This window comes from Bos grunniens, chromosome 9, assembly GCF_055505025.1.
Source record: "Bos grunniens cultivar Pamir isolate PY7600 chromosome 9, Bosgru_T2T1.0, whole genome shotgun sequence".
Lineage (NCBI taxonomy): Eukaryota > Metazoa > Chordata > Mammalia > Artiodactyla > Bovidae > Bos > Bos grunniens.
In genome coordinates this window covers 16,563,568-16,580,315 of record NC_141173.1, presented here as the reverse complement: position 1 = coordinate 16,580,315, position 16,748 = coordinate 16,563,568, and the positions used below count along the sequence as shown (strand labels likewise).

Here is a 16,748-nt window from a genome sequence, read left to right as displayed (position 1 = left end):
AACATCGGTGTCATGTCAACCACCGTCTTCAGTCTGCTGAAAGATGCCTCCTGTGGACTTGTGGTCCTCCTTCCCACCACCTAAATATTTCACATCTGGCAGGCCTTTCAGGAGTACCTCCCAGCTCAGTGGGAGTCCATTTCAGCATATTAAGTCTCAGCCCTTCCTCAAATAGTCTGCTTTTCTGCAAAATCACAACCCTCACCATCACCTCCATCAACACATGTCAGTGTTCAACAGGTACAATCCCAAAGTCAAAGAACTGATTATTTCATTATCCAGTGGGCAGCTTTCATTATATTATGTGTTGCATAGCGACACCTACTGGTGAAGTAACGCAATAACATGTTGAATACAACGGGCTCTATGAGCATGCTAGGGCTTCTTCCCTGATAGTTCAGCTGGTAAAGAATCCGTCAGCAATGCAGGAGACCCCAGTTCGATCCCTGGGTCCGGAAGATCCCCTGGAGAAGGGATAGGCTACCCACTCCAGTATTCTTGGGCTTCCCTGCTATCTCAGACAGTAAAGAATACACCTGCAATGTGGGAGACCTGGGTTCCATCCCTGGGTTGGGAAGATCCCCTGGAAAAGGGAATGGCTACCCACTCCAGTATTCTTGCCTGGAGAATTCCATGGACCGAGGAGCCTGGCAGGCTACAGCTCATGGGGTCACAAAGAGTCAGACACAACTGAGCAATTTTTGCCTTCCCTTTTTCACTTATGAGCACATTGCAAACAAAAATTTTTTAAATAAAAAAGTAAAAAGAAGGAAAGGGAAAAGAGGAGGGAAATGTCGATAGCTTTGCACATGATGTCACAGAAATCCTCCCTTACTCATGTGAACCTTGCTTTTGTCAGGAAAGGAAGTAAAAACAGATCTTTCCAAGAGTTTTGCTGAAAGCGCAAATAGAAAAATGTAGGGAAAGTGATATTAAGAAAGAATCTTTTAAGTAGAAGGAGAAAATAATAGAATGTCTACAGGCTAAAAAGAATGATCCAGTAGAAAGAGAAAAAAAATGATCCAGTAGGTGAACAAGGAGCATTTCTGGAAGAATATCCTTGAGAGGTGAAAAGTCTGGGATCCAGAGCGTAAGTAAAGGAACTGGCCTTAGACAGGAGCACAGATCAGTCATCAGACACAGAAGAGAAAGTGTGAGTATTTGAGGTCAGATACAGCCAGTGAGGTGATGCAGTGCTAGAAATCCAAGGAGTTATCTTCTGGCTCCTTCTGCTCTCAAAAAAAAAAAAAAAATGTGAAGCAAGGTCATCAGCTGAGACTGAGAATTGGCAAGAAGTGCAGGAAATTTGAGATAAGTTGTGCATAGTTGTCCAAGAGAGAGAAACTCAATGGACCAGAGAAATGTAGTGTGATATTATTTAAGGATCATAAATTTAAAGTGAGTCCTAATGGTTGTTTTTCTCCAGCCGAGTTCAGCTACAAGGGTGCAAGTGAGGAGAAGGCAAAGAGCAGGGTTTAACCCTGGCTATGGTTTTGCCTATCAAGTACAATAATTGGGGGGGTAAGAGAGTGGAGGGCTTGTCCTCCTAAAGAGCCAGGCAATATTAATTTCCTTTCCTATTACACTCATGTTTTTAATGACTCAGTTTCCTGTTCGTTTGTTTACTCTTGGATAAATTGAAAGATTGTGGGGATGATGATTTTACTAAATTATAATTTGTGTATAAGCCATTTCTTTTCTGTTCTTTTGGTTTTCTTTCACAAAGGATTTTTTATTTGTCTTTTCACTTAGGATATTATCTTTAATAAGATGACTGTATCCAAAACCTCTGATATTCAACACTGTGGAAAGGAGTAGATGTTTCAAAGGAAGATTGCAATAGTGTAGGTTGACAGGACATATGAAGCTATTTTTCATAGTCTAATGGCTTATAAAACAAATTAACTCATGCCCATATATAAAAGACTCACTTCTCTTAATGGCTATGTATTGCATATCTGTTGTGTACAAAACACTGTACTAGGCAAGCACTGAGGTGACTTGGGGAGAGGGTAGGATTATAACACACAGGAATTCGCTGTCTAAAAGTTCTAGGTATTTGCAAACCCAAAGGTATTTGCAGTCTAAAATCATATATTTACAACAAATTATTGTGCAAGGCAGGACAAAGCAAGCACTACACACAAGGTCCATGACAGTCGTTCACCTAATTTACCTTTACCTACCACAGTGGGCCTGAAACAGTAGAAACCTAGTGAATACAGTAAATCAGTAAATGTAAAAAAGATCTGAGCCAGGCTAGAGGGGCTGGAGGAACCCACACGTGAATTCTGCACGTGAGATCTGAGAAAACTTAAGAGAGAAGGAGAGCCGGACCTTGAAGTAAAAAGAGGAGCCCAACAAAAAAAGGGGGAAGAAAAGAGCCCTTCTCTACGAAGACACAAGCCTGAGATATACAAGCAGCATGGAAGCGCAGGGATGCATGGGGCATGCGCAGTCTAGTCCGTGGACCGCGATGCAGTACCGTGCAAGAGAGTCAGCAAGGAAGGGCGATGCGGTACGCGAAATCTGTGATCAATCAGATGAGTTTTTATCGAGCACTTACCACTGTGCCCAACACCGTAGCTCTTCTAATATCACAGAAACCCTGTAAGATAGCCACCAAGTCTCCATTTTACAGTGGAGAAATTTAGACAGAGAGGTCAATTTTATACCTCTTATACAGCTGGTCAGTCACAGAGCCAGGGCCTCGGGCACCGCTGGTACTATTAATTAAAACACTTTGAATAGTGGAGTGACATGTGGTTTGCGTTGCTGCTACATTTTTCTTTCACAAATAACGGACATATTCAAGTTAAATTTAAAAGTTAAGCGCCATAAATATTAGCTGTTACTCCTCCCTGGCCGCTCAGCGGTAAAGAATCCACTTGGGACGCAGGAGACACAGGTCTGATCCCTGTGTTGGGAAGATCCCCTGGAGAAGGGAATGGCAACCCACTCCAGTATCCTTGCCTGGAAAATCCCATGCACAGAGGAGCCTGGTGGGCTACAGTCCATGGTTGCAAGAGTCCCACACCGCTTGGCAACTAAATCACCACCACCACCTCTGTACTTAGAAGTTCTGAATAGACAAATGTATTAATTTCCTCTTTCCTTCATCCAATGATATGACTATTTCCCAAAACTACTGGCTTATGGATTGTTTTCTTTATGATTAATCTACAATATAATATAACTCAACTGCACTGTTATCCAAATGCATATTTAACTAAATTTTTCTAATACTATGAAAAATATAGTTTCTTTTTTAATGAAATCACTTTGTCTTTCTCTTTGTAACTTTGAACTTCATCCAGAGACAGTTGTTGATGACACCCAATTCATCATCATACAGGTTATACTTATGTTTTATCACTATCTTACAGAAATATTTTCTGCCTCAAAAAATTTTCCAATCTATTAAATGCACTCCTTTTTTATAGCAAGTCTTTCAACTCTCAACTCATTCTCATTAAACTTTTACCCCATACCTTCCAAATACTTATATAAACTAAAACTATCAGCTCATAAAAATGTATCCTGAGAATCGGAGTTCAGTTCAACATCAACATTACAATTTATGCAACACTGAAGGACAGTATCTAATGTGATCTAATTATTTTACCCAAGAGTGCTTTCATTAGCTCTAATAAATATCAGCTCTTTTTACCTCCTCTAAATTTGTAACATTACATGTTTCAATTCTTTACATTACATATATTTTGTTTTTACTTGAAATCCTTGGGAAAGAGACAGATTTCATCAATGTAGCCTGTCTTGTAAATATTCTTGAGCCCAGGTAACCTTAAGCCTCTCTTCTCAAAAATCTTGCCCACATTTTCTCTAGAGATGACAGGGGATGGGGGCACCCTGCTCAAATGAAAGTATTATCAGAGTGGGTCCCCTGTGGTTGGCTTCATATGATCTGAAGAAACACAGAAGGCTGGGGAATCTGATACTTAGGTCATGCAAGAAACCAAAGAAAGGTAGAGGATGTTTATCCTAAAGTAAAAAAGTGCCTAATATAAAGAAAATACAAGGAACTGCTTGTAGAAGCATATGTAACTTGGTCTTTGCTAGACCAGAGGGCAGAAGTAGAACTAATGTGTGGAAGCTACTGGAAAATAATTTTCAGCTCAAAGGAAAGAATTATCTAGGTAGACATTCAAAAATGGAACTCGGTGTTTCCTTGAGGAGGGAGGCAGCCGTTTGCAGAGTACCTGCATTAGGTCTCCTTCCACAGGAGATCTGAAAAACTGGTGACTGTATTATTTATTTTCCAAGTAGGGACACATTGAGAATGAAAGGACAGAAGCAAGAAATCAGGAGACCCAAAGCCCACCAAGTCCCACACCCTCCTAGTTCACCTCCTTGTTGACCACTAGCGACGTGGACTTATGGACACGTGGAGGTTTGTGAAATATCAGCCCTGGTAGGGAAAGGGAATAGCTCAGATCCCATGAGAATGCAGGGAAACAGGGAAATCTGTGACCTTCTCATCTCTCCTTCTGTTCCCACTCTGATAAGATGAAGTCCAAAGTCATAGATCTAGCAGGATCTCTGTGAGCGAGCCTGGGTATCAGCAAAGTGTTAAGATCCAAAGGGATCTGATTGGGAAAAATTCCAGGATGGGGGCTTTGTTCCCAGAGCCAGGGTGGAAATACTATTCCCAAACCAAGCCATTCAGAGAGTTCTACCAGAGCATAACAAGCAAGTAAGAACAGACCAACCCCAAAGGACCAAATACTCTGGAGGTGGCTCAGGCGAGAGCAAGACCAGCCTAAGAGCAGGGCCCCACCCTGCAGCCAGGTGCCATGGCAAGGACGGAGAGTGCAGGAGTGTGGAAACACGAGCTCCCCCAGTGGGGTCTGTGCTCACCAAACCAGAGAGGCTTAGAATTATCCGATGACGCACATTTTTTCTCTTCCGTTCTTCATGGCGATTGAAATACGATTACAAAACTTTGTGAATGTTGCAAAGAGTTTATTAGAAATTAACATTCCTAAACTAAAATTCCCGTCTTACCAACTGCAGTGGCCACTCATGGCTGTGGATTCAGCTTCTAGACTCCCCCTTGGGCAGCTTTGGCCCTGACGTGGAATGGGCACCTTCCACTCTGCCGTGCAGCCCACCTGACAGAGGGAAGGCTGACCCCCACCTCCAGTTAGAATGAGCCACTCAGGATCATCCCAATTCCCTGCCCAGGACCACTCAGCTCAAGCTAATAGCGCCAGCGTATCCCCATTGGCAGCTGGTATTCATCTAAGCACGTGGCGTGGATCAGCCAGACTGTAGGGAAAGGCTATTTTTCAACACGAACAGGGCAAGCGCATTTAATTTGGTGGAAGCTGGCCTACAAATAAAGTCCCACGTGAGGGGATGGAGCAGAGAAAATGAGAGTAGTAGAAAGGCAAGCAGGGTTTCATTGCAGCAGGCAGTTCTTACCTTTTAGCTTTCTTTCATATGCAGTAATAACTCCCTTATTGTTTAAGCCAATGAGAAGAGGGTTCTCCTGACTCTTCAGCTGAAGGTCTCCTTACAGATCCACAAAACAGTGGTTCCCAAACCTGTCCACATCTTGGAATCACCTGGAGACCTTCAGAAGCTGCTGACCCCTGTGTTCCAATCAGAGATTTCACGTTATTGCTCTGTTGCATGCCTGACGAGTCTCTAAGAATGGGTCACTCCCCAAGACTGGCAGTGTCCTTTGAGCCTCCTCAATGTGACAGAGAATGTGTTCCTACCCAGACTCCATCAGCCCACTCACCCCACCCCCAGTGAAGGAGGGGTTTATATGCTTTGTGGCAAGGTTTGAATTGCTCTGCAGCTGCTGCTGCTGCTGCTAAGTCACTTCAGTCGTGTCCGACTCTGTGCGACCCCATAGACGGCAGCCCACCAGGTTCCGCCGTCCCTGGGATTCTCCAGGCAAGAACACTGGAGTGGGTTGCCATTTCCTTCTCCAATGCATGAAAGTGAAAAGTGAAAGTGAAGTCGCTCAGTCATGTCTGACTCTTAGCGACCCCATGGACTGCAGCCTGCCAGGCTCCTCCATCCATGGGATTTTCCAGGCAAGAGTACTGGAGTGGGGTGCCATTGCCTTCTCCGGGCTCTGCAGCTACATGCTTACATTTCTGCTTGATCCCCTCATCTGGACAGTATTTCAGAAGCTAAAGGGTGGAGTGCCTTCTTTAGTAAAGTGACAGCATCAGTCTTTGTAATCCACATGCTGGTGGTCTCCAGGGGCCAGAGTAAGTGGTCCCAGGTCATCAGTAATTCATCCCTTAAACAGTAGACTGGCTAAAAGGAAGGAGGTGGAATGGGAGGGGAGGAATGGAGATGTGACCACACTGTTAACATGCTCTGACAGCTCTGGACCCCAGTACCCAACTGGGTGGTAAATGGAGATATAAAATAGTATCTGTTTCATCTATATAGTGGAGTTTCCCCAGTGGCTCAGTGCTAAAGAATCTGCCTGCAGTGCAGGAGGTACGGGAGACATGGGTTCAGTCCCTAGGTTGGGAAGATCCCCTGGAGAAGGGCATGGCAACCCACTCCAGTATTCTTGCCTGGAGAATCCCATGGACAGAGGAGCCCGGTGGACTGTTGTCCATAGGATCGCAAAGAGCCTGACAGACTGAAGTGACTTAGCATGCATACGCATCTATATAGTACAGCTTTTGTGACAATGATAGGAAATAATATATATAGAAGAAAACTCAAAATAAAATAGTGCTCTGTGAATGTAAGGTATTTTTATGAAAGGTCCACAAAGTTACAAATGAAATCCAGACCTCACCCTACCAGACACCACGGTGGCGGCCAGATGAATGGCTCCAGGAGTTTAATCCTCTGCCAACACCCTCTCTTTGGCCTGTCTTCCACTCCTTCTCTCATCATCCTTCATAAAATATCAAGCATGCTCTGTAAATGAAATTCTAACTCCTCAAATCACTTTCAAGCACACTGCCACCCCCAGAGCCCTGCCCACACAGAAATCCTAGGGCTGCGACTAATGGGCAGGGAGGTTGTTTGGCTGCATTTTTTTCCCCTTGGTTTTTAGAAGCACTCCACTTCCTCATCAAGAGCACACCTCTGGGTACCACAGTGCTATATCATTCCCTACTTGAATTATAATGTCTATCAAAAGAGGCATCTCTCGGGAGGCTTGAGTGCTAAGTGGGGAGTGATTTTTAGAGAGATGTGTGGGAAATCGTTTCAATATTTGGCAGTTCCTAAAGGCAAGATGATTCGAGACTTTTTTTAAAAATACACTTGATCGGCTCATTCTGCTATTCCCTGATTTCTGAAAATGCTTTATCATTGGAATTTGACATTTGCATTAAAATAAAACTTCCATAAGCCACAGGACCAGTTTTTCATTTTCTCTAATCATTTATCGTATGCTTCACCTATAACACACAAATGTATATGTTCACCAGGAAATCAATCTTTTTTTAAATCGAAATATAGTTGATTTACAGTGCTTCAGGTATACAGCAAAGTGATTCTGTTATGCACATATATATATTCTTTTTCAGATTTTTTTCCATTATAGGTTATTCAGTTCAGTTCAGTCGCTCAGTCGTGTCTGATTCTTTGCGACCCCATGGATCGCAGCACGCCAGGCCTCCCTGTCCCTCACCAACTCCCAGAGTTCACTCAGACTCACGTCCATCGAGTCAGTGATGCCATCCAGCCATCTCATCCTCTGTTGTCCCCTTCTCCTTCTGCCCCTAATCCCTCCCAGCATCAGAGTCTTTTCCAATGAGTCAACTCTTTGCATGAGGTGGCCAAAATACTGGAGTTTCAGCTTTAGCATCATTCCTTCCAAAGAACACCCAGGGCTGATCTCCTTCAGAATGGACTGGTTGGATCTCCTTGCAGTCCAAGGGACTCTCAAGGGTCTTCTCCAACACCACAGTTCAAAAGCATCAATTCTATGGCACTCAGCTTTCTTCACAGTCCAACTCTCACATCCATACATGACTACTGGAAAAACCATAGCCTTGACTAGACAGACCTTTGTTGGCAAAGTAATGTCTCTGCTTTTCAATAGGTTATTATAAGATATTAAATATAGCTCCCTATGTTATATAGCGGGCTTCCCTGGTGGCTCAGATGGTAAAGAATCCACCTACAATGCAGGAGACCTGAGTTTGATCCCTGAGTTGGGAAGATCCCCTGGAGGAAGGCATGACAACCCACTCTGGTGTTCCTGCCTAGAGAATTCCCATGGACAAAGGAGCCTGGCAGGCAACAGTCCATGGGGTCGTGAAGAGTCACACATGACTGAGTGACTAAGCACATGTTATATAGGAGACCTTGTTGTTTATCTATTTTATATGTAGTAGTGTGTATCTGTTAATCCCAGGTTTCCTATTTATTCCTCCTCCCTCCTTTCCCCTTTGGTAACCATAAATTTGTTTTCTCTGTCTGTGAGTATGTTTCTGTTTTGTAAATAAATTCATCTGTATCATTTTCTTTAGATTCCACATACAAGCAATATCATATGATGTTTGTCTCCGTCTGACTTACTTCACTTAGTGTGATAATTTCTAGGTCCATCCATGTTGGTGCAAATAGCACTATTTTTTTTTTTTTTTTTTTTTTTTATGGCTGAGTACTATCACCAGGAAATCAATCTTTCTTTTACAGATCTCTCCATTAAAATATACGGTTCTGAAATTAAAGACATAGATAATGCCCCAAGAATTGAAGCAACCAAAAATACCGCAAAAACGTACAAAGTGTCAACCATGAGACGAATATTCGATTTGGCAAAGCATCGAACCAAAAGATCAGCATTTTTCCCAACTGGGGTTAAAGTCTGTCCACAGGAATCCATGGAACAGATTTTAGCCAGTCTCCAAGCTTATTATAGATTGAGAGGTAAGGAAAGAGATGTAGCCTGTTCAGACTTCCCCTCTTTTTGTCTCTTCTCTTTCTTCCATACCTAGATTGTCTTCAGCCCAGGACTTCCAGTTTCTGCTTCAGTCACAAGAGTTATACAAAATAGCCAACTGAACTGAGAGTTGTGAATAATAAACCTTTGAAACTATGGTAGATCTGTGTTTGTCTGTCTTAAAGCCATGTCCTCTGCAACACAGAACCATTAGGGCATTTAACAAGCCACCCACCCTGTGGCGGATTCATGTTGATGTATGGCAAAACCAATACAATATTGTAAAGTAATTAGCCTTTAATTAAAATAAATAAATTTAAATTAAAAAAAAAAAAAAAGCCACCAGAAAGCCTTCGCCTATGGGTTTCACCTCTTTGTTTTATTTCTGCCAAAGCCCAGTACTGAATTTGAATATTGTTATTATGAAGAAGCACAAGAATGATTGCGACATCAGGGAACTAAGCAAATTGATTTATGACTTAAGATCTCACTTTTCAAAAACCACGTTACAATCCTGATCCTCCCTTCCTTCTTGGTAAGTTTGCTGATTCAGCAAAAAGGCCTGACGCTGGAAAACCTAGAGGCACAAATTAGCAGTGGTTACCAAGATAAATGCATAGGTGTTAAGGGGATTTACAACACAATTACCGTGGCTTCCAGCAGAGTTACAGCACAGGTTTTACCCCGAGCCAGCATCACAGGACTCTTACAGCATTCCCGGAAGTCATGACGGAGTTCAATCACACCACAGCTGTCAGCGGCTGTCCTTGCCATTCACTTACAATGGATGAAAAAAATTCCCATGGCTTACTTAAACAGAAGAAAGAATCTTTGGTAGCTTCTGTTACATCCCCAGGACCTCCCTGCTGGCTCAGTGGTAAAGAATCTGCCTGCCAATGCAGGAGACTCAAGTTGGATCCCTAGGTCAGGAAGATTCCCTGGAGAAGGAAATGGCAACCCACCCCAGTATTCTTGTCTGGGACATCCCATGGACTGAGGAGCCTGGCGGTCTAAAGTGCCCAGAGTCACAGAGTCAGACACAACTTAGGGACTGTTAACAATTACATCCCCAGGTAGTCCCATATTATGCAAAGAGTCTTGCTGGCTGAATTCTAAACTCAGCTCACCTTCCCTGTGAGTGCTGAGGAGGGTTACTGATTACAGCCTTGATCATAATAGACATTTGCTTCTATTCCAAACAGCGCAGTCACCTGGCTCCAGACTTACTAACCAGAGCAAGCTGGTGCAATTCCAGCCTTGATGTGTTACACGTTATGACCACTGAACAGTATGTCTTCACACTAACATCTCACCAAATTCTTAAGTATTTACATCTATAAGATGTGCAAGGATTGAAATTAATGTGGGGCATTCTTATGGACTTGGAAAGCATCATTAACTAACAGTATCAAAAATACCAAGCCTTGTGTTCCTTGTATGCCTCATTTTATGTGGAAGTAAAGAGAGAACTTGCTTTTTGACAGAAGCCACACCTGCAGAGAAATGACAGGTACTGGATCAGAGTCAGAAGGAGGACTCTAATGATAGAAAATCAAGTGCACTATATTAATATTCTTTATTAATATAATATTTAGCCCAGCACCTCTGTGTAGCGGTTTCTCAGTAAATGCTTGTTGATAGATGCAGGAAGTCATTGGAAGTACAAAGAAAAGACAGTGCTGCTTATAAAGCATTCATTTGAATGTGACGACACAGTGGTCAGCTAATGACACTGGTAAATTTCATGTTATTATTTAATAGATAGAAAAATAAATGCATAATATATGCATCGCACTGACCATGAACACAGCTATTGCTGACTATTTTCATGTAGCTTCTAATCTTTTATGACATTCACAAACAGGATTCATCACAGGAATTTGCAGACTAGACTACTCATTGCTGCAACCGAATTCTTTGCTCTGAATTTTATTCATAGCTCTTTATCCTTGATTAGGTTTGCCTCTTTCATTCTTGCTTCCCTGGATGAAACAAGCCACTGTTTTCTCCCCACAGCAATGACAGCCCATTATCTTTATGGCTGCCCCTGGGTGATATGAAATTTTACTATTCATCAGCATAATGTTTTTAAGTCTAACAAATTGGTTCACAAAGAAACTAGAACTAAGACCCAGCTATAAAGTGGCATTTCTCAGACAGAGTAACCCACTTATTGTTCTCATAGCTGCTTTTACAAAATTATCTTTCTAATTTAGGAGAGACAGCATCCACACTCCTCAAATCAAATGGAATATTGAGCTATTTCTTTTCCCAGTCCTAAAACAACACAAGGGAAAATGTTCTGTGCTTCCTGATGGAATCACAGGCATGCTCATCAGAAAGCACAGACACAGGAGCCAAGGTCATTTCTGGTAGCTTCCCAGGTAGGACCCTGTGCGCCCACCTAGATGACTGCTGGGGCTGCATCCCTTCAACATCCTCTGTGAGTCCTTTGAGAAGCCACTCTCCCCATGTCTTCCCCCTTCTCTCCCTTCCTCTGTCTTCACTCTCTCTCCCAACCCCAATATTAAAAGTTAGATAGAAGTTAGATCTTTGTTTCATGTTACTGTGTGACCCAGAGAAAGCTAAGATGGAGGGAACCCTGGTTCTTGCTGCTCAAAATGCTGTCCACAAACAGGCGGTATCATCATCAGCTGGAAACCACCTAGAGATGCTGGTACTCAGACTCCACAACAGACCTACTTCATAACCTGCATTTTAATAATTTGCCCAGATAATCCTGCTCTTTGGCCTGCCACCCTTTCTTACACCTTGGGGACACAGAAAGCCCTTGTCCCCATTAAAACTTTTCACCAATGTTCTGAGAGAACATTCTCCCTGAAGCACAAATGGCTGAAGCTGCTTGAAGAATTATTTCCCTAAAGCATTGTAGTTTCTAGAGATCAAAATGTTAGGATGTATCTAGGAGCCAGTGTCTTTTCTTTAGACTAATTTGAGGGACAAAAAAAATTTTTTTTTGGTGACTCCTCTGATGTCATTTTTTTGCCCTCCTGGAAGCTCAGCACAAACCAGGAGAAAGAATCCTTTTGTGATCAGGAAAACAGGGGCACCAGCCCATGACTCACCGGGATAGTCATCCATCCTTATTGAAGGCATAACAAATAAAAACCTTGTAAGCCGAGGTATCAAAAGATCTCAGGGGCTGGGAGGCATCTGGAATTTTCTAACACTTTGTTATACCACTCTGCACCATCCTTGTCTGAACTGGTTGTGAAGGATTGTCACAAGAATTTTGGAGAAATCAGAGCCTTGAGTCCCCAGTCTCCTCACCGTTACTTGAGATCTGACCACAGGACCTCAGCCTTCCTGCTGAATGTCTCAACCTAGGCTGTTTGGTGATGTAGGAAGAACTCCAGGGAACACACACTTCATAGGTGGACAACTTAAATGGCTCATTCCAAGTGGTGGGAGCTGCACCCACCCCCAGCTCTATGGCTTCTGGTCACATTGCTGATGATAAATGACCTGAGCTTCTGTTGGTCTGGAATTCTCTTTGTTTCTCAAAACAGAAAGCTAAGAGAAACCCAGATGCGGACCAGATGGGGAGTGTGGGAGGGTAAATCATAGGAATAAAAGTCTCCTAACTAGGTTTCTCATACCTCATTCCTCCCCACGACTCACAATCCTTTTTCTCTGCCTGGCAGTCAGAGGGTTTCTTTAGAAAGTCAGATGACGTCAACTTCTGTTCCAAAGCCTCCACTTGCTCCCCATCCCTCCAGAGGGCAAAATCAATATATTGCAATTGCTTATGACTGAAATCATCTAACTTTTTAAAAAATCTAACTTAATCCCCTAAAATAATTTGTAAATTCAATGCCCCCTTGCATGCCATCACTTCATGGCATGTAGTTGTAGAGGTGACTGCAGCCATGAAATTAAAAGACGTTTGCTCCTTGGAAGAAAAGCTATGACCAACCTAGACAGAATATTAAAAAGCAGAGACATTATTTTGCCAACAAATGTCCATCTAGTCAAAGCTATGGTTTTTCCAGTGGTCATGTATGGATGTGAGAGCTGGACCATAAAGAGAGCTGAACGCCGAAGAATTGATGCTTCTGAACTCTGGTGTTGGAGAAGACCCTTGAGAGTCCCTTGGACTGCAAGGAGATCCAACCAGTCCATCCTAAAGGAGATCAGTCCTAAATATTCATTGGAAAGATTGATGCTGAAGCTGAAGCTCCAATACTTTGGTACTTTCACATCAATATCTGATTCAAAGAACTGACTCATTGGAAAAGACCCTGATCCTGGGGAAGATGGAAGACAGGAGAAGAAGGGGACAACAAAGGATGAGATGGTTTGATGGCATCACTGACTCCATGGACATGAGTTTGAGCAAACTCCAGAAGCTGGTGATGGACAGGGAAGCCTGGTGTGCTGCAGTCCATGGGGCTGCAAAGAGTCAGACACGACTGAGTGACTGAACTGACTGACTGCATTCTTCTTCTAAAGTTTTCATTATAAGCTTAAATAATTGGATACGGTGTAAGTTTGGTGAGCTGTAAATATCGATATTGAAAATAAAACAGGAGTTAGATCATTCTCCCGTATACAGTGGAATCTACCACAGGCTCAATACTTATCATCAAACACTCTTTACAAATGCATGAACACCTCTTCCTAACAGCAGGCAATGTCACATGGTCCCTCTCTCTCCACACACCCACATTTCCATCCCACTTCTCGCTGCAGAGTCTTATCTTAATGTGATTTATATCATACTTTAAAGTCTGTTATGGGGTGCTTGAAGATATTCCTCAGTAACAAAATATACATAAATTGAAGTTAATTATTTTAACTTATTTCCTAAGTAAATAACTTATTTTACTTATTTTCAGAAATCTCTTCTGGATTCAGTTACAATTATTTTTAATATAGGATTGATTACAGTAAGTAGATGTAAATTTGACAAAAGTTTTTATTTTTTGTACTGACAGATGCATGTAAGCTCAGATGTTCGGTTTTGGGTAACTAATGTTTATGAATACAAAGTTAGGAACAAGGCTTTGAAAAGAGCCAATTTAAATGAAGAGCCTGTAGCTTAAGCTCTCCTAACCTCTGCCCTGGAGACATGGGATTGCTTTGGTGCTGTTCCTTTCCTCTGTTAATTCATGTGCCATTATTTGTTATTTCTATTATGCGTTGCGAACATTAGACAGAACTTAACATCAATTTGATCTCTATTCTTTTCCTTAGTTTCGCTTAACTGCTAGGAAAACGTGAAACATAAATAAGTAGACAGGAACAGATGGAGTTTTGTTATAGTGATATTCTTATTCTTTAAGTTCCTCTGGCATGTTAGGCTAACAATCACACCATGATCTGATCATTATTTTTAATGATGTATCAGCTGTTGACTCCATTAGGACTTCTAACGCAAAGAATCACAAACTGCCCTACTTGCAAAAACTGTGTGCTATCCGTCAACCAAGTTCCCTCCCTGTCTTAACCTCAAACACAATTATTTCAAACACCCTTTGTGTGGCAGCCCAGGGGCACCATGCCACAGAAAGATCAGGGATGGGGGAGTCGGGCAAGGATGCTGGCCAAGGGGGAGATGAGGAAGGAAAAGTCGTGTCCTTAGGGAAATTTAGGAAAGCATGCTAGGAAAGCTGAGATCTAGACACTGAGTGTTTAAATATATATGTGACTGTTTACCCCTTGGAAAATCTGCAGATCCAGCCAGGTACCCGAGGCCCAGCAGAAGACGACTGGGCTACAAGTCCTGTACCCTCTGTGTGCCTCTCACCACAGCCTTCTATGTTCCACCTCTGTGACTCTCAGCCTTGCTCTGGCCACAGCTGACCTGCTTGCTAGTCTTTCAATGCACTCCCTGTTCTTCAGCCTTGGGGCCTCTTTCCAAGCTGTTCAAAAGTCACCTTGATCATGAGGACTTCTTCAACCACCTTATTATAAATAGCAGTCACCCACACATACACATTCCTATCTCCCTTCTTTTATTTTTCTCCCTGGTGATATATATACACCTGGGAGTATTTCTCCCAGGTATATATTTCTCCCTGCTCCATATATACTTGTTGAATGCGTTAATCTCTATGGGCTGTAAGCTAGTGTGTCAACATCAGCCATGACAGAGCTCTCCATGTTTAGGACTGTGTTTGGGTTGGGAGAAGGGCATCTTCTAAGGATGTGGCATCTTCTAAGGCATGCTGCCTTCCAGTGTGCCAGGAGGCGGTGTGGGAAGCCTACCGGATCTTTCTGGATCGCCTCCCTGAGCCGGGGGAATACCAGGACTGGGTCAGCGTCTGCCAGCAGGAGACCTTCTGCCTCTTTGACATCGGGAAAAATTTCAGCAACTCCCAGGAGCACCTGGATCTTCTTCAGCAGGTCAGTTCAAAGACGGTATGTAAGTTAGTCCAAAGTAGCTCCCAGGCCTCCAGCCCTGTCCCCTTTAGAATTAGTTTCCCCAGGGTATGGGTTGGTTGAAGAAATGCTTGGAAAGATCTGAGAAGGCCAACGGTAAATTCATTTCTGCAAAATAACATTGCACAGGCAGGTTGAAGTAAAGTTAAAGAGAAAGAGGAATGAAAATAGACTCTGGCTCTTCGGTTGGCATTATCTCTTGGTAAAATGACTTTTTATCTTTCTGCAGAGAATGAAACAGAGAAACTTCCTTGAGAGGTAAGTACCCAAAATAGAGTGCAGCATGCTCTTGACTTTTGAAGGATCACACGATGGAGCTATTATGCCTTTATATTATTTCAGCTACTGAGATCTGAGTAGGTGATTCTGACAGACAATTTGTGCATGTATTTTGCTGAAGATAAATGAGTATATAAAAGGGAAAATGGATAGACCTTATAGACTGAGATAGATGTTTGCACTACATTTGCAGATGAAAATGAATGCAATACCAGGTGACAATTACCTAATATGGTTTTTTTACTTATAAGACATAGAGCAATTAAAATAGTTGTTTTTAGAACTGTTGAAAAATATTAGTTACATCGGAAACATATTTAATGCAATCAGAGAGCAACCTGAATTTTGAACTCTCATTTGGTATTCTATAAAGTGTTAGTATTTCTCAAACTAAATTACTGAAGCACTGAGCTATGCCTTCAACAAGAACTGAATATCAAATAAGAAAATCGAAATGCAAAAAAAAAAGCAAAGGAAAAGTACATTCGATAAAATGATTAAAGAAGAGACATGCTGTTACCAAACTCTAAACTCACAAATCACACACATTATATAACATTTAGAAATCTAAATCTGAAGATAATAATGCTGCAGAGAGAGACACAAATTGGGCTATAGAGATTACTGACAATGCTTTTCACATTTGTTCCTTCATTTCTGCTCCCTTTGCCGCCACCTGGTCCAGGACCTTTTTAATTTACATGGTGAAAAAAGTCAAATCTGGTCTCCCTAACAGGTTTTTCTGCCTCTAACCTCTTCCCCTGCTTACCTGGCATAACTTCCGCTGGATTTATATGTCTGAGATAGGCCCTTTTTTGCACTGAACTTTGTTCAAAGGCTTTTGAAAATATTCCCGCATCTTCCTCTGGCTCTTGGGATTTTCCCCTCCCCACCCATCTCCACCTGCTCTGTGCCAAGGGTTGAGCGGGAATGATTGCCTCACTCACCTCCCCTGGCCTCTGACTTCTGAGAAGGACCAGCCAGTGGGGGGCAGGAGACCAGAGGGCAGAGCAGAGTGAGGTGAACGAATGCATCACCTCCTGCACCCGCCGCCTGCAAAGTCTTCCGGACGGCTGGCCTCCTTCAGCCTCCGCCCAGCCCCTGTCAGGCAGCCCTCTCTTCCCACGGAGCCTCCAGGTCTCTGGTTGACATCACCGCTCCA

At 42.7% G+C, this 16,748-nt stretch overlaps 1 protein-coding gene and 1 long non-coding RNA gene across 6 annotated transcripts in view; one reads left to right on the top strand and one right to left on the bottom strand.

Annotated features, from left to right (window-relative positions):
• Positions 1–16,748, top strand: part of IMPG1 (interphotoreceptor matrix proteoglycan 1) — a 157,108-nt gene that overhangs the window by 26,606 nt on the left and 113,754 nt on the right. The window contains exons 2-4 of the mRNA XM_086316885.1: positions 8,656–8,889; positions 15,105–15,271; positions 15,537–15,565. Of these exons, the coding sequence (XP_086173011.1) occupies positions 8,656–8,889; positions 15,105–15,271; positions 15,537–15,565 (430 nt within the window). The remainder of the gene's footprint in view (positions 1–8,655; positions 8,890–15,104; positions 15,272–15,536; positions 15,566–16,748) is intronic.
• Positions 1–16,748, bottom strand: part of LOC147365632 (uncharacterized) — a 28,344-nt gene that overhangs the window by 4,159 nt on the left and 7,437 nt on the right. Inside the window, exons 2-3 of one of the 5 annotated variants that reach the window (XR_015132612.1) lie at positions 15,134–15,415; positions 5,446–5,615 (exon numbers count right to left, since the gene is read on the bottom strand). This is a non-coding gene — a long non-coding RNA (uncharacterized LOC147365632). Of the gene's footprint in view, positions 1–5,445; positions 5,616–6,791; positions 6,899–15,133; positions 15,416–16,748 lie in introns of all 5 variants that reach the window. The other 4 variants (XR_015132611.1, XR_015132609.1, XR_015132610.1 and 1 more) reach the window with 4 other exon arrangements.